The 24,269-nt window shown below is 39.7% G+C and overlaps 2 protein-coding genes across 3 annotated transcripts in view; both read left to right on the forward strand.

Moving 5' to 3' along the window:
* wwtr1 (WW domain containing transcription regulator 1) overlaps positions 1-2,773 on the forward strand; it is a 36,613-nt gene extending 33,840 nt beyond the window's left edge. For both annotated transcript variants that reach the window (XM_036522495.1, XM_036522496.1), the window contains 3 exons: positions 568-695; positions 1,426-1,538; positions 1,901-2,773. In XM_036522495.1, coding sequence (XP_036378388.1) covers positions 568-695; positions 1,426-1,538; positions 1,901-2,082 — 423 coding nt within the window. In that variant the 3' untranslated portion in view covers positions 2,083-2,773. The remainder of the gene's footprint in view (positions 1-567; positions 696-1,425; positions 1,539-1,900) is intronic.
* A 9,403-nt stretch (positions 2,774-12,176) lies between these two features.
* Positions 12,177-23,545, forward strand: LOC118773011 (glutathione hydrolase-like YwrD proenzyme). Its single transcript, XM_036521739.1, has 11 exons — positions 12,177-12,553; positions 13,780-13,933; positions 15,286-15,439; positions 16,570-16,776; positions 18,229-18,381; positions 18,812-18,899; positions 19,300-19,471; positions 20,814-20,967; positions 21,581-21,751; positions 22,341-22,425; positions 23,066-23,545. The coding sequence occupies exons 1-11, from the start codon at positions 12,454-12,456 to the stop codon at positions 23,305-23,307; spliced, it is 1,680 nt and encodes a 559-aa protein (XP_036377632.1). The 5' UTR covers positions 12,177-12,453; the 3' UTR covers positions 23,308-23,545.
* The last annotated feature ends 724 nt before the right edge of the window (positions 23,546-24,269 follow it).

Below are 24,269 nucleotides of genomic sequence, written 5' to 3' on the forward strand. Positions count from 1 at the left end.
GTGTATTAATTGTACAGAGTGTCACATTTCAAGTGTTGAGCCTGCTCTCCTCAGGCTACCTGACTGCTGTTTGTCTCACTACCTAGTTATTTTGTCCATGCACCGACAATTATCTCTCCCAACTTTGACAGGAAATCTCATTTTAGATCTCAGTTCGCAAGATGACACTCGGTGGAAAATTGAACGCATAATCTGGTGCTGACTGGCAACGACACTGATGCTCTCTGTCTCTTCTCCTGTGGACACGTAGCAAAGGCTTATGAAAGACACCCACAGTAAAAAGAGGCAGTTCAGATATCATTGCCATCAGAGTTTGCTGGATTTATTTGTCCTTCTCCTTTAAGAAAACATTGCATCTGAGTTATAAACAAACTCCTTGGTACTCATGCTGACTGGCAAACACACTATATACACACACACACGCACACACACACACACACACACACACACACACACACACACACACACACACGCATTCACCATGAGAACACACATTCACATATTCTGTGAGAAATCCACTGTACACAGACATAGTGCAGCTGGTCTGACCTTACTGCTTTTCCCCAGGAGGTGGCACTCTGCAGACAGCTGCCTATGGACTCAGACAGCATGGCTCCAGTCCCCACCACCATCAACCCCACTCCCATGAACCAGGGCACGATGCCCAGCAACAGCTCCGATCCCTTCCTCAACAGGCAAGTGTCCCCCTCCCCCCTCCTTCTCTCGAGCTCCTTTCTCCCTCAGCTCCTTCACTGCCCTGCTCCAGTACAGACACTGTTCTCTGCGTTTTTTCCACATCTTCTGTCTGCTTTGTGGAATCAGTGTAGGCAAATGCCACCTTCTCACAGGTACTCAACGAACCAGTGTCATAAAATTGTGGTTGTCTGTCAAGGCATTACTGACTTACTACTCCAGCCCCCCCTTTGTGTCTACATGAGTTTAAGAAATCCAGCCCCAGACCTCAGGTTTCCCTAAAGCGGATTAGTCCTCCCCCTGAATGCAGATCTGCACTCCCAGCCATCCCATGCAGATTTTTATGAAGCTTTCCTTCTCGAGGTTTAAACAGCTGCCCCTTGTTCTCAATTTACACCTCTTAAAGGGCGACCTCTGCATATTCCTCCACAGTGCATTCTTTCATGAACCAGCCCACAGAGCCAACTTGTGGTCTCTCTTATGATGGAGGCCAAGTTTAATTGCAGCCACGGTGTTTGTCCCACTGTCTGAATAGCTTGCTATTTGCCTCAGTGGTTCAATATTTGCCTATTCGATATTGCTGAGTTCTTAAAGAGCAGACAGAGAGAGGTTCTGTCTGAAGGCCAGAGCAGAGACGTGGTTCACCTGTGTTGGCCTGGATGAGGGCTGTTTTGATTGGTTGCTGTGAATGCTGGACTGAGGATCCCCTGTGCTCTTTGTGACCCCCTACAGCGGTCCCTTCCACTCCCGGGAGCAAAGCACAGACAGCGGCCTGGGCCTGGGCTGCTACAGCATCCCCACCACCCCTGAGGACTTCCTCAACAACGTGGATGAGATGGACACAGGTATGACACTGCACATGCACGTACACACACACGCACACACACACACACACACACACACACTAGATCACTGGTACACCTATCTGTGGCACCTCTCACAAGGACTGCGAGCACCTCTTATGTAATGTTTGTTGGTGTCCTCTGAATACATGAAGGCACACAGTGGTACGCCTTTCTGTTTCCCTCCCTCTCTCTCTCTTAACTCTCCCTCCCTTTCTTTGCCTCTCCTCTCCAACCCCCTTTCTCATTCCCTCCATCTCCTTCTTTCTCACTTCCTCCATCTCTCTCTCTCTCTCTCTCTCCCTCTCCCTCTCCCTCCCATCTCCATCCTCACACAGTGTGTGACAGCAGTGTTTCTCTCGCAGGAGAGAGCCTGGCTCAGGGCAGTATGACAGTTCCCCAGCAAAGCCGCTTCCCTGACTTCCTGGATTCTCTGCCGGGCACCAACGTGGACCTGGGCACCCTGGATGGAGCCGACATCATCCCTCTCCTCAACGACGTGGAGTCTGTGCTCAACAAAAGCGAGCCATTTCTCACCTGGCTGTAGACACACCAGCTGAGGACAAAAGACTTATCTTTGTGCTACTTTCCTTTTAAATCAGTGATTTTTTCCCCCACATTTCAACATGCACTCTTTTGTTTTTTTTTTAAACTGCCGAAAAGTCACAAATGGATCCCTTTGTCTTCAAAGAAAAAACATAAATAACAAACAACAAAAACACTAACCAAAGGTTTGTTTTTAGGCCAATAGTAAAAGCATTAAAGAAAATTGTACAGTGATTTGCTCATATGGTATAGAGGATAAAGTAGAGGTTTTGTATATTGTGTAGAATGATTTACTTTTTGTGCCCTGTGTTTTGATCTGAAATCTGAAATTATTATTATAATGCATTCCTGTTTCCAAGAAGGGTAGGAACAACACACATGTAGACAAAACTGGCTGATGTCGCCCTTTCTGTGCTGTGACTGTGGAATGCAAGCAGGGACGTTGTTGTGCCAGTAGGTGGAGCCATTGCTCCCTTTGGCAATGCAAATCTAAACAGGGGTTGCTACTGGCTTCCAAGCTGTTCGTTCCCAGCTCCAACCTATGCAGCCTTATGGAGTCTGGGACATAGCCTAGACTTGAACCCACAACTTCTATGTGCTTAATTATGATGTTTCATGATCATAAACTCAAAAGCCTTAAAAACAAATGTATTTTTTCTATTATACAGATTTTACCAAATCAATGTTTCAGACTGTGCACAATATTATAAAAGCTTTAAAACATGATTTTTTAAGTGAAATTGTACACAGTTTAATTTTTTAATAACCAATGTTTTATTTGCATTTTAACAAGTGTATTCAAGCTAATACCAGTTTAGTTATTAGAAAACTGAAGCTCACACCTTAGTAATGCAAAGATGTTCATAAGTAGACTCATGTTTTGTATCATGTACTTTTTATATATTACTACAGTATTTTTATATACTGTAAAATAGTCAAGATCAGTTCTTTCACATCTAGTGCCATATTAAGATTTTTAATATAGAATTTGCATTTTAGTATTTATCAAGAGCTATGATATTTTTTTTTCTTTTAGACATTTTAGGAGGTAGGTTTTTTTTAGGAAATTTGAAATTTCAAAGCACTACATGTTGGCTGTGGATTAAAATGTGTATGATTATGAACTGAATGTTAAGAGCATCCAGAGATGATCCAGATGGTCAGAAGGCCCTCACTTTGTAGATGTCAGCAAAGGTGTAACATTCAGTAGGCTTTACAGTCTGTTTAATGAACAAATCCCAATGTTGGGTCCTTTTGCTCTTGCAAAATGGGCAGGTGTTAAACCCAAAAGGGGACATTTTTGTAATATCTGTACTGTAGGGAATATGCAAAAAATAGTGTTTTGTATCAGCAGTGACATATATCTGAGTGTAAAGGAAACTTTTGAATCATCGAGCTGGACGAATGGGTCAACTGGTTCCTTTTTCATTCTGCTTGCCCTGATGCAGTCCAGTTTCATCTCTTGCCTTTGTTTCAACTTTTGTATTGCATGTTGAATTCCCATTTTTGCTATTCCTGGCAGAAGTGGCTTATGATGCCACTGTCACATGGTTATACTGTGTTTGGTTACTCTGTAGACAGGTAGGACTGAGAAGGCAACAAAATGATGGGATTATGGAAAAGGCAAGTGACGGTTAGAAGGTATTTGGTTTGATGCACACTGCTCATGAAGTCCTTGATTAAATTACTCTGGTTGGATGAGAGGAGGCAACGAAGATACCTGATGTCTGTGCAAACTCCGATATCTTGCTGCCACACATGTGGAGTAAGGGAGCATCCACAAACTCTCACTGAAATACAAGCTTTCGGTCTCCTCACTGCTGCTGAGTCTGTGCTCCCATCTGAGCCAACAGACTACAGTCCCAGGGTCCACATGGAGAATGGGGCTCATGTGGAAAGTGTTTTGGAAAGCAAGTTTTCATGATGATCAAAGCCACTCCCCTTTTAAATGACTACTGGAATGTTATGTAACCTGTTTACGTAATTACTATTCCAGTGCAAATACATAATGAAGTATTACTAAAGCAAGGAGGGGTGTATACCACCTTGATGGACAGCAAGTCTAAAATGGAAAGTCTGCATTTAATCAACTCTTTCTTTATCCAAATATATAGGTATGAAGAAGTACCCAAAGAAATTGATTAATTTGAGGCTGTTGTAATTAATGTAGTGGCTCCACAAATGAGAGCGTGATAGTGACATGATATGCTGTGGAATACTGCTTTGATTAGGTTCTAGAATAGGGCCAACAGACAGTACTGGTGCATTGCTCTGCCATTACTACATGTGGAAAAGAAATGTGCTCTCTGCAGGTTTCAGGATAATGTGAATGTTGATGGCATGCTGGTGAATTCTGGTATCACTGACAAAAGATGGCTATGTACTGTATATCTCATGACAGTGTGGAGTTCACTTAGTAAAATGTAACCTCAACAAAGACTATGACATAGGCAAAATAAACCTCTCTTGTAACTTCTTTAAAAAATTAAAAAAGGTTTCAGTATTGTGGATTCATGTCAGTTGTTTTTCTTCAAAATCTGAACTTTTATTGATGTCTTTGTTTGACATGTAAACTTAATCCACATCACTAACAATTATTGAGAGATGAACATTGAGCTCCAGTTGTTGAGATATTACAGAATGATGATTTAACTCTATATATCAAAATACAGTCCAGAATACATTATTTCTTTATTAATAAGTAATTAATGGCCAAATTTAATTTATGGCCATCTAATTTGATAAAGTACATGTAGATCAGTTATCAGCATTGTTATGTATGGTAAAACAGGCTAAGTACTAGTTATTTCGTGTAATTTAGTAACAGCTGCACCATCATCTTTCTTTGTGTAAGTCAAAACTGTTATGTTAGGCCATAACATCAATGTCTGTTCATGGCTTATGAAATGCATTCTTTGTCATTATGAGCATAAGGTCTTGCTTATTGAACGCAGCATAACAAAAAATTGGTACTCAATTTGAAATGGAAAATAATTTGAAATATAAACATCATAAAACTTCGCTGGATGTCAATGGATAATATGAAATTACGGACATATATGGTTATCCCCAACCAGCGCACCACACTTAAAGCTGAGAGTTCAGACAACAAAGGTAAGTATGGAGATATTTTGCTGAAACTTTTTTAGAGCTATACCTTCTCATTATTTGATGAAGAAACCATTCGTTTCTTCTCTTTAGAAGTGACGTTAATTTAGAGTGTACGGTTTGAGCCAGAAGGCATATCCTTGTGCTGTTTCACTTTATTCCGCTAGAGGACAGGGCGACATTACAGGTCACATAGCCAATTATCTAATGGTCGTCACTACAGATGCTTTTTAATTTGACCGAGGGTTTTCCTTAAATTAAAAAAAATCGTCATTTAGAATTAAAATCAGACAGATTTGTCTAAGAATTACTTCTTATCTCACTATTTTGCACTGAAAATGCAAATCCCCATATTTTGCGATGGAATATATTTCTATTTCTAAGTTTCATACTGGAATTACTATTTATTACTATTACTGTTACTAAAATTTATCAAAATAATGTAACTGGAACAACTATGTGTTGCTGTGCTGGAAGTCGTTCTGGATAAGAGCGTCTGCTAAATGAATGTAATGTAATGTAACTACACGTGTAAAAAAATTAAACCTATCAAGTTTGATCAGAACCGAAACACCACTTTTGATTTTCATTATTAGACTATATAATGCGATGCAGAAGGCGTCAATGATGCAACGGGAATATTTTCAGTCGAATTAGCAAACAAATGAGTCACACTGAAATGCACAGATAAACAGGAAATCTTAGCTTGAATTCTAAAGGGGGTGTCTGTTTCCTGCTCACGGCAGTGTTTCCTCTGTAATCTTTTACAGTATATAGACAATAACGAGAGCCTGGCAGCAAACGGTAAAAAGCAAGCATTTCAGTTTTATTTACAATAATCGTCATGTTCACGAGCCAAAATTCACACATAACATCCAAAATCGATTTTCCAAAGCAGAATAGAGTTGTTACCTCGTTAATACCGGGATTCAAAATTCACAAAGCAGGTACCGCTGTGGCTGTAATGTAATGTTATTGCGTAAATATGCGTCATAATAAACTTTAAACAAATACTATATGCTTAAATGAAATACGGAGGCTATAGCCTTCAGTCTAAGCATCGAAACGAGGCGTGTTATTTATATAACGGACAGAGGAACATCATTGTACTCAAACAGTATCTTTTAAAAAAGCACAAAGGGAACTCAGTAACAGCTTGGGACACAATAAATATTTACTCAGAGCAGGGCGGTCGTGTCAACAGGAACAACATGGAACAATGTAGTAAAGTTATATAACTCACATTCAAATGGGCTGCATGTGGTTTCAGGTGCTGTCAGGTTGTAAAATGGGCTCCCTGGTAACCATCTTGGATACACTGTGGCCAGTGTATTTCTTTCTCTCTCTTTTTCTTGCTATTATAGCAATACACATTGCCACAGCTTTTTTTGAAAAAATTACATCCAGTTTTAGATTGCAATTCGGAGCACCATTTAAAAGGTGCTTGGCATGGTCATTTGACGTTAATGCTTCACAATGTCACATTTGTGTTGTAGTAACTCAATATTTGGCCATGTAGTGTTACATTTAGAATTCTAGTCCCAGATATGCTTTGTGCTTTGAAATGATTTGTTCTTTTTTGCTTTGTTTGTTCCTGATAGTGTTTAGAATTGAAATATCTGTGACCTTCAGTGCAACACTGTAGATGCAGTGCCATCCATTGGCCTAAATTTTAATCTCTCCATTTCTTGTTTATTTCTTAACTGGGAATACAATCCTTCTGTTTTTGAGAGTCCTTATTTAGTGTTTTCACTTTTTTTTTTTTGTAAAAGCCGATGCTTAACTAATACCAAATTGCAGCAGGGATAGAATTTGGTCAAATTATAGACTTAAAGGCTTGAGAATGTTCTATTTTCCCCATTTGACAGGAAGAACACTTTTCCCTCACAAACTTTAACTTTTACTTTCACAGTCATTTCCAATTGTTTGGTAAAAACATTTACTTTCATAACTATTGCCGTGGTTGTATTTGAATAGTTTTGTATTTCTTAATTTGTTACAAAGATTAGAGTTGAGTGCATAAATTACAATGTTTATTGTAATGTAAAAAAGAGAAAGGTAGGAATTTTTCATGTTAAATAAATATTCAACAGGTGCAAATCTTACATTCTTTTTATATTCCTTCACTGTCATGAGACCAGTGTCCTCCAGCAAAGGACTCTGAGACCTGAAATTACTTCACATTGTCAAAAGTAGTTCATTCATAAATATGTGATTCAAAACACAAGTGGTGGACAGTTAATGGCCTTGTACTTTAGGATGCCCTTGGACAATTTCAGCATGATTGTGGTCAGGTCACGCAGCTCCATCGCTCTGGAAAACAAACATTTCAGAAGGAGTTTTTAAAAACTTGAAAACATAGAAGAATATTCAAATATTATGGTTTTTACAATTTTGTAACAGTAACACAAAATTGAGAAATAATATTTTGAGAAACACTACAGCTGGCTTTGGTGTTTCACGATAAACAAAATGCAGCTTAACATGTTTTAAAAAACTAGGTATAAAGCAAAAAAAATGTGTTAAACTGTCAGTCATGCTCCTCTACTTTAAAGAGAGATGTGAAATTATGAAACAGCACTGTATGCATGTCATGATGTCTGGAGCAAAAGTTACAAGTGCAGCTGGTGCTAAATTCCACCAAACAACACAAGCCGGTAAGTGCCCCTTACCCCACAGCACCCACAACAGTCCCCGAAGATGGTGCCAATGAGGCCATTGATGACCTGCACAGCACACAGAACCACCTGCACCAGCCCCATCACCAGCAGCAGAGAGAACAACGTGAGGTGCCAAGGGATGATCTTATCTGGTACCACACACTGCTCCCACATTGTGTGATTGGATAGGTAGTTTCTGCAGAAAAGACGGAGAGGAGACTTAAGGCTGACTCCTTATCTAGCCAACAGAAAACCACTGGAACATGAGTGACATTCGTGTATTCTGCATGACGAAAATCTGTATCTACATGAGGGGCTATGGACTTTACCCATATCAAGTTAACAGAGGTGCTGAAGACCTTTCAGATGTAACTATATCCTAAAGGAAATGTAGGTTATGTAAGAAATATATGGTGGTCAAACAAGAGAGTGCTTTTATTCATTTAGAACTTCTTTAGAGTCTAAACCGAACTACTACTCTTGGAACTGTAAATGGTTTTCAATCCTCAGAAAACATACAGGACCGGCCGAGTTATAAAGCTAAGACATTCTCTCCAGGGTGAGAAACACTGATCTATTATAGTAGAGACAGGTGGTTTTAATTATTACATAACTGAGTAAAATATTATTAGCGCCACCTCAGAGCCAAAACAGAGCGGTTAGCTCACCACCACATCCCTGAATAAAATGGTAGTGTAACAATATCTTCCTAAACTGAGGTATTAAAGATTAAACACACAGAATTAACTGAATATCACATCTGCGGTGACATTGGCCTGGTGACATATGACATTGGCCTTGATTTATTCAAAGACCTCTTCTGAAGAACTGTCTGCGTCCATATATGGATCTGACATTTATCAGTTGAATATATGGCATGGAGCACATGGGTTAGCAACAACATAAATTGACTAACAGAGATTCAGATTGTGTTACTGTATATGCTTACGATTTACAGATATGTGACATCCATTACAAGTTTTAACTGCATAGGATTGTAATTTCTAGTTTTCCAGACGTTAAATATACATAAACATTTACTGGTGCCTCTACACCCCCTAGCATGCCAAATAATTAAAAATCCACACTGAAGACAAAAGCATGACATTTCTTACCCATCAATAAAAGGGTACACATATGTGCTGTTTTTGGTTAGGCCACATTTGGGTCCATGGTTAATGGCAACAGCGGATACGATAGTAGAGTATCCAGCCCCTACAAGCCCGACTCCGGCAAAGATGATGGAAGTGAACATCTGTGGAGAATAAAGACATTTATGCTTATCTGGGAACAGTCTGACAGTCATATCTGTCTTGCCATTGTCTTTATTCATGGAAAAATGTATCACTTAAGTAGTCAATACATATAGTGGGAAACAGTTCAAGTTCTGGCTGTTATGCTTATTGAAATTCTCTTTTGTAAGCTATTCATTTATGACCACCATCAGAGGACTCCTTTCATGGTTCCTTTACTTTTTGTAAATGTAACCAAGATTAGTTTGTTTTTTCATTGTTTTTTTTTTTTGCATGTCAGCTGACAGCAAGTCAAGTTATACAGTGGGGAAGTGAATACATTTCCTGAAATTTGAACTTTCCAACAAATACATGTTTGCCAATTCTATGCAAATGCAATATCACAAGTCATTGGTGAATTACAAACAGTGCAGCAGGACATCCACTACTAATCTTTCTGCGTTGTTTGTCAGCCACTGACAGATCCATGCAATGCATGACAAAGGCAGTTACAATATTCATACTTGTGCTCATTTTTTAGTTTCATTTCCTATCTGTAACGGCCTGTGTGACTGTAACATTCTGTTTACCCATATAATGGGACCTCTGTCCTGAGGAATCATGTGAAAAGTTAGCTGTCATGTGGAATGAACCCCTGAGCTAACAGGAGCAGTGTGTGTGTACATATGTGTGTGTATGCATGTCTCTGTGTGTGTGTATGCGTGTTTTCCTCACCGCAAAACGTTTCCCACAGCTCTCATTACCACAGCAGCCACAGCAGTCATTGTTCTTCAGACCGAGGAAGACCAAGGCTGGGAAGATCATCTGACAAGGGCACATTTGGATGTGGGGAAGTGGGGACAGGGTTATTGGGATTATTGCTGTACAACAGCGCCCATTAACTCAGCTCATAAGCAACACACATAGCAAGTACTGAACCATTTTATATACATAATTTGGTTTTAATTTTATAGATATAATTAGCACACATTCAAATAATTAATATTAATGTACTACATTTACTGAATATTTCTCAAATAATATTTGTCATGTACATATTATATCAGACTGAAGTCATTAAAAATGTGTGCCACTTAAATGTAGACTGACAGCAGCAAGCCATTTTCAACAAAGAACATACTGTTTCTCTCTTAAATGTTAAAAATGTTACAGGATAGAAATGAAGCATATGGGATGGACGTTACAAGCAGCGGTTACTTTCTTTCAGTTATGTTATCCGAATCATGTTATTATGCAAGAACATCCACTTTTAATGAGCAATCTAATGTTAAGTGTAAATGTCAGCAAAACAATGTAATGCCTGTCTCCTGATCTAAACTAAATTCCATTATTAAATCAGGGGACCACATAAAGGTTTCTCTCTAAGGTTTAGTGCCTTTTCTGCTGTGAGAATATGATTGCAGTAGTTAAGTCAAAAGTATGTTAATTGAGTTCAACTCAAAGTTTCAATTTTCTCAAATAATTTTCTTCCCTTACATCAGATAAAACACTGAAACTTTGACAATTGATTTCTAAGGTGATTTTGTGGATTTGCTGGATTTGATTATCCCTTTAATAGATTTTGAAAATCTAACATCATATGTAAGTTGATGTGCATTGTAGATAACTCATTATGTTACACAACAAAATAATGTACTTACCAAAACACCAGAGCCCAAAATGCCCCCGAAGAACCACACCTCATCAGTGATTTGGTCATTGCTATCAGCTACTAGCCCTCCAGGGAAGAAAAGTAAGATGTTGCACAGAAGGCAGAGGATAGCTAGAGGAATTAGTGTGATGCCGAGGCATTTTGCAAAACTTCCAGAGCACATGGTTTAGGACCACAAGACAACTACAGTACAACAGTCCAGAGGGTTTCACAAATATTCAGCCTCTCCAGCAAATCCTGTAGCATCAAAGAGCCTCCCAAATGTTTCAACACCTTCAATCAAGGAGAAGTATTTATAGACCCAAGCCAAATGATGTCATTGCTTGAATTAAATTTACAGCCAGGCCTGTACTGTGACAACCATCTGCCTCAGTTAATGTTCTACCACTACATAAGACCCCACCAATCCATTTTAGTGAAGATTATTGAATGCTCTGGGCCTCCACTCATGTTTTAACATGAGGATATTGGCAGAAATTCCCTTGTGCATGTGTTACATGCTATACATACTACTTAATTAACAAAAAGGGATTTCAATGTCTTGAAATGGATTACGTTACATGAAGTAAACCATAAAACATATACTAGTAATACTTGCTTGTTGTTTTTCATAATTACAATGGCAGTAGTGGAGTCCTGAAAGTTATTTTGCTGTAAAAAAAAAAAAAAGAAGCAAAACATCAGTGTATGTAGTCAAAACACAGGTAATATGATAATACTATCCTGTTATGAGTACCAATGTTATATACTGTACCTGGAAAAAATACAGCTATATGTTTTAATAACAACAACAACAACAATAATAATAATAATAATAATATATGGATATTATTATATCAGTCCATACAATTTGATTGTTTACCCTGTTCTATGAAATCGCAAACAACAGAGGAGACAGCTAGAAATATGTGATGAACAAAATGTATAAACTGCTAATAGCAAGTTGTCTACATAATTACTATTAGTCGCTATATCTGACTAAATCTGATATACAGATAAAGCATCATTGCTATTAGATTAACATTGTAGGTTAAAAACTACATGTCATGTAGTTTTTAAAAACTGATTTGTGCAAATGCCAAAAATATTTACGTGGAATGCCATGACTATTTACGTAAAAGTAAATGTATAATTAGCAGTAGACCGTAACTGTAGTTTCTCGTGGACGTTGCAGATATTTGGTAGTCAAATTACGACTGTTAGCAGACTTTGGACTTGGCTGGGCTTTCCTGTCCTTGTAGCGTGAGTAGATTTGATGTTACTTTATTTCGTCAACCAAACAATCTAAAAAAAGATTCATTTCTAAACTATATAAAATCACCAGTAATACTAGCATTTGTGCTGACAGAAAGGTGAACTACCGAGCATAACAATAATATGTCACCCCTGGTAAATCGAACACCGATCTCATGGATTGCGGAAACACACAGTAGAGTTATCTGGTTTACAAAGTCAGGGGGAAGTCAGGGACGGGTGAAGTATGGAAATGTTCGACTGTTCTCTCTGCATTTTAGATATGACTATGCGAAACGGTGCGGTAACACAGAATGAAATTACAGCAGTTCATTAATACAGATTAACGTTGAACTTGATCGTTAAAAACGGACCAGCTCGAACATACCCTATTCGCCGCAGGCACGAAATGTGGTACATGGTGTATATGTTAAATGACTGTTTGAAATGTGTGTTAAAGGACGATAATGCTCCCAGAACTTCCCTTCTCCTCTCGCCGTTCACCTGTTGTTTGTATAAATGGCTGTGTTGCTTCCAGTCAACCTTTAGCATCTGGAATTGGTCTTGGTAAGTACAGTATTGCATATGTGCGAACTCGCATCGTTACAGGCACGTGGATAGAAACAATAGCCATTAGATGAACATTTTCACGAAGAATAGTCGAGGGGGAATGAGCCTTGATTAGGCTTAGATTTAAATATTTGAACAGCTCGATTCATATAAAATAAATAATTAATTGTGACGGATGAAGTAAGAGTGACGACCAATTATGCACGCCAACAAACACTTCAATTCAAGTTCCATTTCAAAGGGTAGCAGGAGTTAACAATTAGCAGGAGTTAGGGAAGCACCTTGAGAATACAGTAGTACTACACTGCGGTTATGTGTAGGGTCGCCAATCTGATATTATGTGCGCATTGGAAGGAACAAATCAGTGAGCCAGAGCCGGAGGGTAGAAACTAAAAATAAAGTTTCCTTATTTCTGGGAGATTGCATATACTTTCGTATCAACAGTTCAGATTTTGCCTGGTGTAATGTTTGTGCGGCAGAGTGTCTTAATTGTTTTTTCTGCGTAAGCTTATAGCAATATTGACTTAAATAGGATACGTTTCAACTATGATTTGTTTGTTAGACAGCTGTTTTTGTAGCCACAAACATTGTCCTTATAGGTATGGGACATGCCCTGTAACTTGGCATACCTGCCATCCACGTCATGTCTTTGAAAAGCAAGGCAGTGGTGCTGATTTAATCACGAAATAATCGAAGGCCCTGCAACCATTCAGTGTTGAATATGATGTGACAATGATTGGAGTGAGGGATGGAAAACATCAAACCGTTAGTGAACATGTCATATTTAAACTTCATACACGATTTTGTTAACAGATTATATCTTTTTGGCACAACAGGATCTGACACTTCTGTTGAAAAGTACCATTGCGTACAGTTGCAGTGTAACATTTTTCACTCACCTTATGGTCTGCTCTAAAGAAATTTGACTGTCTGACTTCTCATTAATTCCTACATGGTCTGTGTATTAATGCACAAAAGTACAAAGATGTGCAACAAGACAGGGTATCAAACATGTAAGTTGTCAAGAATGACTAAGGACACTTATTCTCTTTAATCTTATCAAAGAGAAGTATTTGAGTTTTCTACGTTAGCATGTGTAATGCATGTATTTATGCAATGCTGTTGTGCAGATGAGATTTACATTGTCTGTGTTATCTACCTGGCCCCTGAGTTAGAAAGCTTTATTCTCTGTGTTGCATGTGCGGTGCATGGTGGTACGGCAGATATTCTGAAGAGAGGTGGCAATGCCGCTGATGCGGCCGTGGCTGTGGCGGCCGCCCTCAACGTGACGGAGCCCTGCAGCACTGGCATTGGAGGAGACTGCTTCTGTCTGTTCTATGAAGCTCACAGCAGGCAGGTGCGCGGGCTGAATGGAAGGTGAGAAAAAACCTGAATGGACCCTGGTCCTATGCAACATATTAACCAATATTCTGTTTGATTTTACAGATGTCAAAGTGGGGGTGCATTTTGAAATTGTACATGTTCTTGAATGAATATATTCTACCTTTTGAGGAATGGGACACTGGTATAGCTGAACACTACAACAGTATGCAGTCTTCTGATGCACTTGCCTGCAGAATTTTTCATACTATAGGTCACACAGTGCACCACTGTGAAGTAGGGGCTTGTTTGACAATTGGTGTTCCTCCACTGACATCATTCAAGCAATTTGCAGATGTATGACTATTTTTAGCACCCACTCAAGTGTTGAGACAAGGAAAACCCAGCCATACTGACCTAAAAGCCAGTACATGCTTCTGCTGTGGGATCCTGGTCATTGTTGGCAGATGATGGGTTTCAAACGCTGGTTGTAGAGCTCGGCCTACACTCATGAGGACTGCCTTGCAGATTGAGCCACTCAGGAAGCCCATGTTTCTCCCTTTTATTTTCTGGATTTCATTGGTATTGAATAACATAGCAATAACTTGTCGATCAGCCTAAACTTGAATTGTATGTTTTTTTTTGTTTTTTTTTATATTTTTAAATACAGCAGATAATTAAAAAAAACAGTTGCACCACACAGACCCATAAACATGTTGAAAGTCAAACCTTTGTCAGATTTTATTTTATCAGAAATTACAATTGATAAGCTATCACCCATCTATGGTGTGATGTGTAATACCATGAACATAAAATGTAGTTATTTTTTGCTGTAAATATCACCAGTGATTCCTCCTATTCTGTAATGTCTTAATGTTAATAATGGGAGTTTGCTATGCAGAAAGAATGCAGTTTTATGCTTAATAAGATAAACTCATTCACTGTGGTGGCTTTATCTTCAGAAAGAAATTCAATTGCATATCATTGGGTGTGTTTTACAATTGTTGTATGAGCAGGTACTTTTGTAATCTGATGTCATAGGTTGTGAAATACCTGCACTCTGTCATACTTTAATGAATTGGTAACTCTTGACAATGTGTCTCCCTGCATTTTGTGAGTGTAATAATGTGACAGTGAGGTTGGTATAATTTCAACCCTTGACCCTGTTATAATAACTATTTTGCTTGGCTCCATCCTTATCAATCCCCTGCTGTGTTTTCCTGCCCGCAAAAACCTAACACGTATTGTACTTACAACTGCAGACATTAAGTTAAGCCTTTTGAGTGTTTGCTTGTGGATGACTTGTCTGAGCTATGCGCACACTGATTCATGGGAGTATAAATTCTGGGAGAGCCCTGTCTGTGCTCTGTCTTTTTACTTCTCTTTCTCTTTCTCTCTCTCTCTTGCAGTGGCCGGGCCCCCAGAGCACTGACTCTGGATCTGCTGGCGGAGCTGGGCTTCAGTGAGAACAAGCCTCCACCAGCCTTTCACGCCCTCAACGTCACTGTACCAGGTGCAGCTGCTTGCTGGTGTGACACCGTACAACTCTTTGGGAGTAAGAAGGTACATCTGTGTTTTGGGAATTCCATCAAAGCCACTCTGTCGTCCCACTCCATCCCACTCCACATGAGGGGATTCCTGAGTAGCTCAGCCAGCCAGCGTGTTTCCTCCAAATCATGGGCTTGAGCCAAGCTGTGTTATCCACTGACAATGACTGGGAGCATACAGCCTTGGAACAAAATGGCTTCGATCTGTTAGGGTAGGGGTGGGATATGTTGCTCAGGACTCCCTGGTTGCACCATCCCCAGCAGACTCATTCAGTGACTCACCCAGGTGTTCATGAGCTACCCAGCTGATGTCAGGGAGATGTGCCTATCTTCCAGTTTTTGTTTGCCTCCTGGTGCATTGTGGGATTTCTAATATACACACAGGTGGCATTTATGCGTACTTGTATTGGAGGATTGCCTTCAGTATGCCCCGCATTCCTGCATGACTGCAGAGGTTGTTCCAGTGAGATGAGCCTGATGTACAAGTGGAAAAATAAAATTGGGTAAAAATAGGGTAAAATTCAAAAAGTAAAAAAAGTACTCCTTGTCTACTGTTACTCAGTTTGGAACCTTATACGGCAACATTTTGAGAGCTAGATTCACTACTTGATATTATAATTTAATCTAAGCATTCAAGTCAACATGACTCAGAATACTTTGTCATAGGGGTGAGTAACGTGAGTGAAACGTATTGTGATCAGACCTATTTAGTGCTCAGCTGAATTCAGGAAGGCTCTGCCCATGTGTTAATCTTGAATGTCAGAGCTCACAATAGACTCGCCATTTTTTCCAAGTCTTAACTTATCTGTGGAAAGTTTCTGTTGTAAATTTGTCCTGAAATGGCCAGATGAATGAATCTGTCTACTTCACTGTCCCCTTGTTATTTTTAGACTTTTGTCACTTGTATATTTTTGGCTGGTTTACAAGGGCACTACTGGGAAACATTCTTTGCATTTCTGGACCTTTTTTATTTATTTAGATTATGGTGGAGAACATAGTGCATATTTGAATACCTTGAAGTACATGAGATATACAGCATTTGCAGGTTACAGCCATGGTAGTGGGATGAAAGATCTTATACATGAGCTGTTTGACTGGAATTAGACTCTTTTTTTTTCCCTCTGCTCACTGTGTGAAACCTTTCAGCTCTCGCTGGGTGACATTCTACATCCGGCCACAGAGTTGGCTGAGAGGGGCTTCCCCGTGACAGAGATCACAGCTCACCACTGGGCCAAATGGTTAAAGGCCCTGGAAGCTGCTGGGAAGGAACTGGGAGGGGATTTCCTCATAAACAACCAACCACCCAAACATGGCCAGGTGTTCTCTAACCCAGCCCTGGCTCGGACATTCCAGGTAACGATAGCAGTGTCCACCACTCAAACAAATCTGTACAGACCACACCCACGGGGGCAGCAGCAATTTGATGTTATTTTAAACAAATATAATTAAACTTCCCTTGTTCCCTGCTGCCTTTGCCATTGTAGAGTGCAATGTGCTGTTGGATAAACGGACAACTGTATGTATGTAATGTGGTGCATTTAATGGCTCATTCCTACCAGTTTTTCAGAATTCTGAATTTTGGATTTTGGATGAGATTACAGTGTATGGACAGTGTATTTACCTTATCTTTGCACATTGAAATACTAATGAAATACTAAACAGTTTTAAATATTTATAGATTACATTTTTATGTCTTTTATTTCTGATACAGTATATTTGCTTTGAGCACTTTGATAGACTGTACCAATATTCAGATCAATAAATTCAATAAGTCACGTGGATGCACATGATTCATGCTGCAGTTTGTGCTGTGATGTGTGCTATAACTATTGGCTCAGTGTTAGTCATAGGGTGCGGCTACAGTGTGTCTCATTCACAGAGATTACACACTTGCGTTATCACCTTCAGTGCGTTGGTTGCTGAATTTGAATTACTCCTTAAAACTGTTATCTTTAAATGATGAAATGGCAAGACCTTAAATGACACTTGAAAATAATGTACGAACAGATCCTTAATCAATTATTGTAATAATTTGAAACTGTTTACACTTTCTGGGACAATATTAATCCAATAGATCAGACAAGCAGTACATCAACTTTAAATAACCACCATTTAATGCGTTTAAGGAGCTGTAAGAAGCTGTTACATTGGTGCATTCGTCATGGTTTATTAACATGATAAATATGACTTCTATCAGCTGAGTGAGTGATTGTGAATAATCATCAATCCATCACTGTTTGCATGAGCTTCAGGTTGCTGTGGTGTTACACAGTGTGTTCTCCATTTTCTAGTGTCTTAACTGATGAAGTGTGCAGGCTGGCATAGACAGTGATGGCCCATTAGTTGAGGAGTCACTGATGAAGTGTGCAAACAAAGGAGCAGCAGACCCCAGCTCTTTGAAATTAGTATTGTACATAGAAACTGCCTGTTATGCAACCATGCCGGTCAACCTCTATAATTATGATGAACATGGAACTTCTGACATCTCTTTGAATAGGTTCTTGTGAGAGTGTGAATCAGGACAGGATGAAACATCCTTGACCCTGTATTGAGAATGAATTAAGCGGTCCATGAATGTCTGCTGGTATCTAAACTGCAGGGAGATATATGGTCGGTCTCTGCAAATTTGCTGTCCTCTCTCCCATCGAGTCCCACTATCCTCACATAACAAAGACTGTAGCAAAGATGAGTCGGGCTTTCTCCTGTCATTGTTCTTGTTGCTCCCGTTACGTATGTTTGATGGGTCATGTCAGTCGGTCTTGGTGTCTGCCAAATGAATTCTAAATGAATGATTTGTTTCTTCAGGAGGTGGCCCGTCATGGGAAGGCAGGGTTTTATGAAGGCAGGATAGCAGAGGCCATAGTGGATGTCATCAGTAGGAATGGTGGGGTGATGAGCTTAGAGGACCTGAAGAACCACACCAGCACTGAAGTAACACCCATTTTCACAAATTACAAAGTATGTTGCTGAAATCCCAACAGGATTTTGGGTAACTGTGACAGATCATTATGAAAATGCATTTGATCTCATTGTTGGATCAATTGTAGCCTTCAAGATATGCATCTCAGAGATTGCTTGATGTTAGATATAGTCTCATTCAGTAATTTTCCATTTAGAGCCACTCTTCTAAATAAACAGATCTTGGACTCTCTAAATCTAGTATAATTTTCTTTTTAAATTTCAGTTAATCATTAGGAGCAGGATCATTGTATTCTTGACGTTAAAAAGTACTTGAACATACTGAAATGAGTATACTTATGTATTGCGAAATTTCTCAGTTGTATATTGTCTTCAGAGTGTTGTTCACAGCATATTCGGCATTGGTGAGAGATCATAAAGTGCCATTGAGGTTTACTCCTCCACTGTAATGTTGCTGTCTTTTCTTCAGGGGGTGAGACTTTGGGAATGTCCTCCCAATGGGCAAGGCATAGCAGCTCTCATTGCCCTCAACATTCTAGAAAACTTCCCCGTGAAAGGTAGAGTGGTTATTTCTGCCCATTTAAATACATTCAATCAATCTAAACAGATAAAAATTTCATTTATGAGATTAGATATTAATATTTAATATATTTTTTTTCTTTTTTACATGAAAAAGACAGAGTATATATACAGTAGTATAACAACATACAGCATTTAGGAGTGTGATGGGCTGTTCTTTAAATATTGTATATATTTTATACAATGTGTATGTGTGTGTGTGTGTGTATTATATATAGCTTAAATAAATATATGAATGATTCCTTGTAGTTTCCACTCTTATTTTTTCGTTCTGTGTATTTAAAGACATGTAAAAGACAGATAAGATAACTGGACCAATGTATTGGGATCTTTCTGAAATGAAATCCAGGGGTTGAAGTGTTCTTGCTTTGGTTGTAGATATGGGCCACAACACGACCAGCTACCTCCATATTCTGGCTGAAGCTCTGAAGTTGAGTCTGGATGACACTGTGCATTTCTGCGCTGATCCAGATGAGGTGAAAGTGCCTGTGAAGGGCCTTCTGTCCAAGGATTACAGTCAACAGCGTGCCCAGCTCATACACATGCAGAAGTAAGCCTGCAGTCACTAGAACTTGACTGGTTTCATAGTTGGTCTTTGTCCAAGGCTCGATAGGTCTAGCCCAGTGTTGTTTAGATGTTTAGATATTTCTTGTGATCTGTGAACTGGGTCCTCAGTTTAAAATACAACAGAAGTTATGTGGCAAGTACAGGAGTACTCGATAGAATTTACAGCCTTATTTGAAATGGTGGGTGAAATGATTCCTCTTCACCTGATACCAGTAAAACCGTCTGTGCTGGCAGGAGCATCACCTTGCCTCCGCACAGGTACCTGTCTGAGCCAGGCACGCTGTGCTTGCCTTAGATAGGAGTGTTTACTCATCCCCCTGTAATCTCTCTCCCAGTGCAACATCACTGACCAGCCTCTGTTTGGAGTCTACAATGGAAATACAGTGTTGAAGGGTCATAAATGGCAGACTTTAGACTCTCAGGTTGCTGGGTGAAAAGCGAACAGAGGGTTGCTGTTCCTGTTCCCTTTCAGTCTAGATAAAACAAACTGTAAGTAGCTCTCTTCCTAGAGTGCAAACACAGTGCAGTAAAACAGTGTACATGTGATTATCATTTGTGGTACTAGTGATCATTGTCAGTAATTAGTCATGTTGTCATAAATGTGAACTCAATGTTGAGTTATTCGGAGCTGTAAGAATTCCTGAGCCTTGATCTTATTGGCCGTATTTAGGTGTTGGTAGACCATACCTTGACAGCTTTTAAGCACCAACGTGGTGGTTGTGTTTTTGTTAAATTACCTGAGGTATAGCAGATCCTGGGTCCACTCTATAGCAGCATCAGAGTCTCAAATACACTTCATTCTACCTCCTAAATAATTGTGCTATTAGTTTTTTTATTATTATTATGATTCATCCATTCTGTTTGTTTACACATTTGAAGGGTTCCTTGTCTTGTTGATTTCTTGTTGACTGCTACTGTAGTCAAATTACAGTGTACCTCATTAAATTGACAGCAGTTACATTGCACATTATTGTTATGTAAGTGTAGTTTGGCCGTCATTTTCATAAGGTTTCATTGAAATGTCTTAAATCTGCTCAGTTAAGGAAATGAATTTAACTATTTGATGGTAATAGTGCAGTGAATCCCTGACTAAATTAAATGCTGACAGGATTTAACTGTGCTGTTTATCTCTAATTAATTCTTCTGTCTTCTCATAGTAGCACATACACAGAGCAGCTGTTAATGCCACCACTTCCACCTGTGTGAATGCAACTAAGTTACTGCAGCACTAGTATGGCATGTAACACTAGCAGTAATAATAGCAGCAATAATATTTGAAGGCACGCTTGACTGACCGTGTATGCCCTCACAACGTTTCTCCACAGGGCCAGCGTTAATGGGCATGGGACTCCCACAGGAAGTGACACGGTCTACTTCAGCGTGGTGGACAAAGAGGGAAACGCCTGTTCCTTTGTCAACAGTAACTACATGGGATTTGGGACAGGCCTTGTTCCTGATGGCTGTGGATTTTCTCTTCAAGTGAGTATGGTCAACTTCTAAGGCAGTTTTAGCCAGAAATTTATGCTGTATTTATATTACCCCTAACAGATGCAATGAATATTGATTGTACCATTGATTAGATGTTAACATTTGAAGAATGATGTTTTGTGTGATATCATTTATGAGGGTGTCCCTAAGACTGTAAACCTAAACCGTCTTAGTTGTTCGTTAACTTTATCTTCACTTGCTCTACTCATTGACGCCCTGCTGTGAAGATGTCTTTGTCTTTATTGTGTGTGTTTTAGGGGATGTTACTTACGTCATCCTGTAAAATCCAGAATTCCTTGAACATTATTTTGGAGTTTTTTGTCACTAGCAAAACTCAATAAGCCAAAAGTATCAATAGCGTCAGATCGTGTGTGCTTTCGGAATAGTGATTTCACCTCTGAAACAACCGAAAGGAATCTCCCTGTTGAATTAACAGTCCCACCCTTGAGGTGGGCCCGGAAAAAAAGAGCCATTGTTTAAAGAACTAAGAAAACGGCCACTTCCTGAGGAGTGGAAAAAAAATCAACAGTGCCATTATGGATTAGTTTCTCTTTTTTCCTCTATCCTTTCAGCATTTTTTGTCTTAAAATTTTGTCCTCTGTAGAACAGAGGAGCCAACTTCTCTCTGGATAGCAGTCATGTGAACTGCATGGGTCCAGAGAAGAGACCTTACCACACCATCATGCCCGCCATGCTGACAGACCCCACCTCAGCCCGGGTGCTCTGCTCATTTGGGGTGATGGGAGCCTTCATGCAGCCACAGGGACACGTGCAGGTGCTCTCCCCCCGCCTTGCCACATTCATACCATGTGATCCGCCGTGAGGGTGGGGTCACAGGGCGGGGTGCGGCGTGAGTGGGCTGACAGCCTTCACTACACTCAGATGTTATCTTATCTGGTGGGAGAGATTATTTTTTGCATGCAATTGCAAACATGAAGTGTGCGTAACTTTATGGTTTAATATGATATTTCAGGTTCAATAAAAGGAATATGGTTCTCCTTTGTAGTGTAATATATTCTAGCTGAATGACACACCCATGAAGGCTCTGCTTGGGATTTGTTAAATCTCTCTAAGGTTCTTGTTCTCTACTCCCTTTTTTCAAAATATTGAATTTAATAGCTTTATATGAAAGTGATCACTTTCTTTTACTGAAAATTTTAGCTCCTCATGTTCACCCACAGTTGTGTGAAGAAAAGATGATTTAAAAGAGGAGTATTTGACAGCAAGCTGCTTAGACACACAATGTTTGAGGGGCTGAGTCTGCGCGATAATCTGACAGGCCTGTTACGTAGATAAATTACCTGCTGTGTTGTGACTGTGATCTGACAGGGGTGAAATTCAATGGCCTGCTGTGGTCTCTGCAGGTATTACTCAACATGCTAGAATTTGGGATGAATCCACAGGAAGCCCTAGATGCTCCACGCATATTTGTGCAGTATGACAAGACTGGTAAGTCATTTGTTGTTCAGTACATAATGAAACAATCATAAATTTAACTACTAGAAATCATTCCTAGGCTCATTGCAATAGTTCTAGCACTGTTTCTTACAAACATCAAATTTAGGCATGAAACCACCAACCAATATTAAGAAAGGGTGAGCTGCCAAATATTCAATCATGACATCACCAATTAAGTGCATGCATCAGGTTATAAATGCTTTTCATTCAGCAAAAAGGAGAAAAGAGGTTTCACAATCAATAATGATGTAATGATGTCAGAGAGTATTGGGAGCAGATTTTCAAACAGTCCAGATGTATATGAAATGTATGGATGTATTTACCCACTGCTGTTTCATCTGATTTTTTTTCTTTGTTGCTGCTGTGACAAGAAGTCACATTGAAAAGGGAGAAGTGGATGATCAGGAGAAATATTTTACTTACATTTTACACAGCAATGTCATATTTGTATGTCTGATGATTGGAGATGCATATCCATGGCTGTGACTGTGTGCCTGATGCATTGATGACTGTGTGTTTCCAGGTGCGTATGCGTGTGGCTGTAATCAGTGATGTGCGTGTATGTGCATGACTGTGCGCAGTAGTGCAGTGTTGCGAGCGGCAGTTAATTAGACTCTGCTGTGTGCTGCAGCCAGGGAGTGGCACCTGAACATGGAGGCCGGTGTGGAGCAGGGCGTGGCAGAGGAACTGCAGAGCCGTGGGCACATCGTGCGCTGGCCGGTGTCGGGTCATGACCACGCGCAGTTCGGGCGGGGGCAGGTCATCGCAGTGGGGTCGTGGTGGGACCCCGCTCTCACCCAATGTGACCCAGCCGCCCGGGTGCTGTGGGCGGGCTCGGATCCCAGGGCGGATGGCTGTGCTCTGGGGTACTAACCAGTTCCTCCCCTCCTGAATCTGGGATGGAAGATGTGCTGCTTCTGTTCACCATTGTTTAAAATGCACAAAACCGCAAAACAAATCTGTGCGGTAGTACACTGAAGCTTAATGTTTTTAAACATAATTTTGGAGTGTGTGCCAGTTTTGTAGTTGTCTGCCTCTCTGCTTTGTGTAAGCAATCCTTTGTGTACTGCTCCAAACAGTACTCTAAGCTTTAAAGAGTGTTTATTTAAATTTTTTATTGTCTTTTCCCTCTTTGTATCAAAGCAAAATGTTGTGGATACTTTGCTTGAGATAAAAAAAGTTGATTTATGTGTTAAATATTTTTCTAGTGACCTTGTGAAGGAGAAATTTCACCTTTCCCCCAAAACTGTTTCACTTTTTTAAATGTTTAAGGATTGTTGTTTTGCCATTTCAACCTTGTCAATAACTGAGGTCATCAATAAGTTAGATCTAAACATGTTAATTGTTTAATTGTTTATGATTGTAAATATGTGGTATTTTAGTAGTCCTTGTCTGTGTGAGCCAGCCCATTGGTTAACGAGCCACACCTGCCTAATTAAAAGCGTATTAAATACAGGTGTGTGGCTGGAGAGCAGGAGGCTCACTTTTTTCAACTGGGTGTGCTTAGGCTGGTTTCTTATTGTGGCTGGTTTTTAATTTGTTTATTTTCTCTGTTCGTATTTGTGAGAAGTGTCAGCCTGCTTGTCCACCGACCTGATTACCTCATTACTGGAATGTATTAATAAATTACTGACTTTACACAGGAAAGTGACTTCCTGATGGTAAATTAAACCAGAATGGTCTCAAGAACCTTTTTATGTGTTTGTATTTTTACACTGTATCCTATTACTTAACCATGCAACTCATGCAGTAAAATTAGGTAGTTACATTCTACAGTTACAGGTTCAGGTGTTTTAGATGTGCTCAATAGATTAGGGTTATACTGTATGTGAGTT

This window comes from Megalops cyprinoides, chromosome 2, assembly GCF_013368585.1.
Source record: "Megalops cyprinoides isolate fMegCyp1 chromosome 2, fMegCyp1.pri, whole genome shotgun sequence".
NCBI classification, from domain to species: domain Eukaryota; kingdom Metazoa; phylum Chordata; class Actinopteri; order Elopiformes; family Megalopidae; genus Megalops; species Megalops cyprinoides.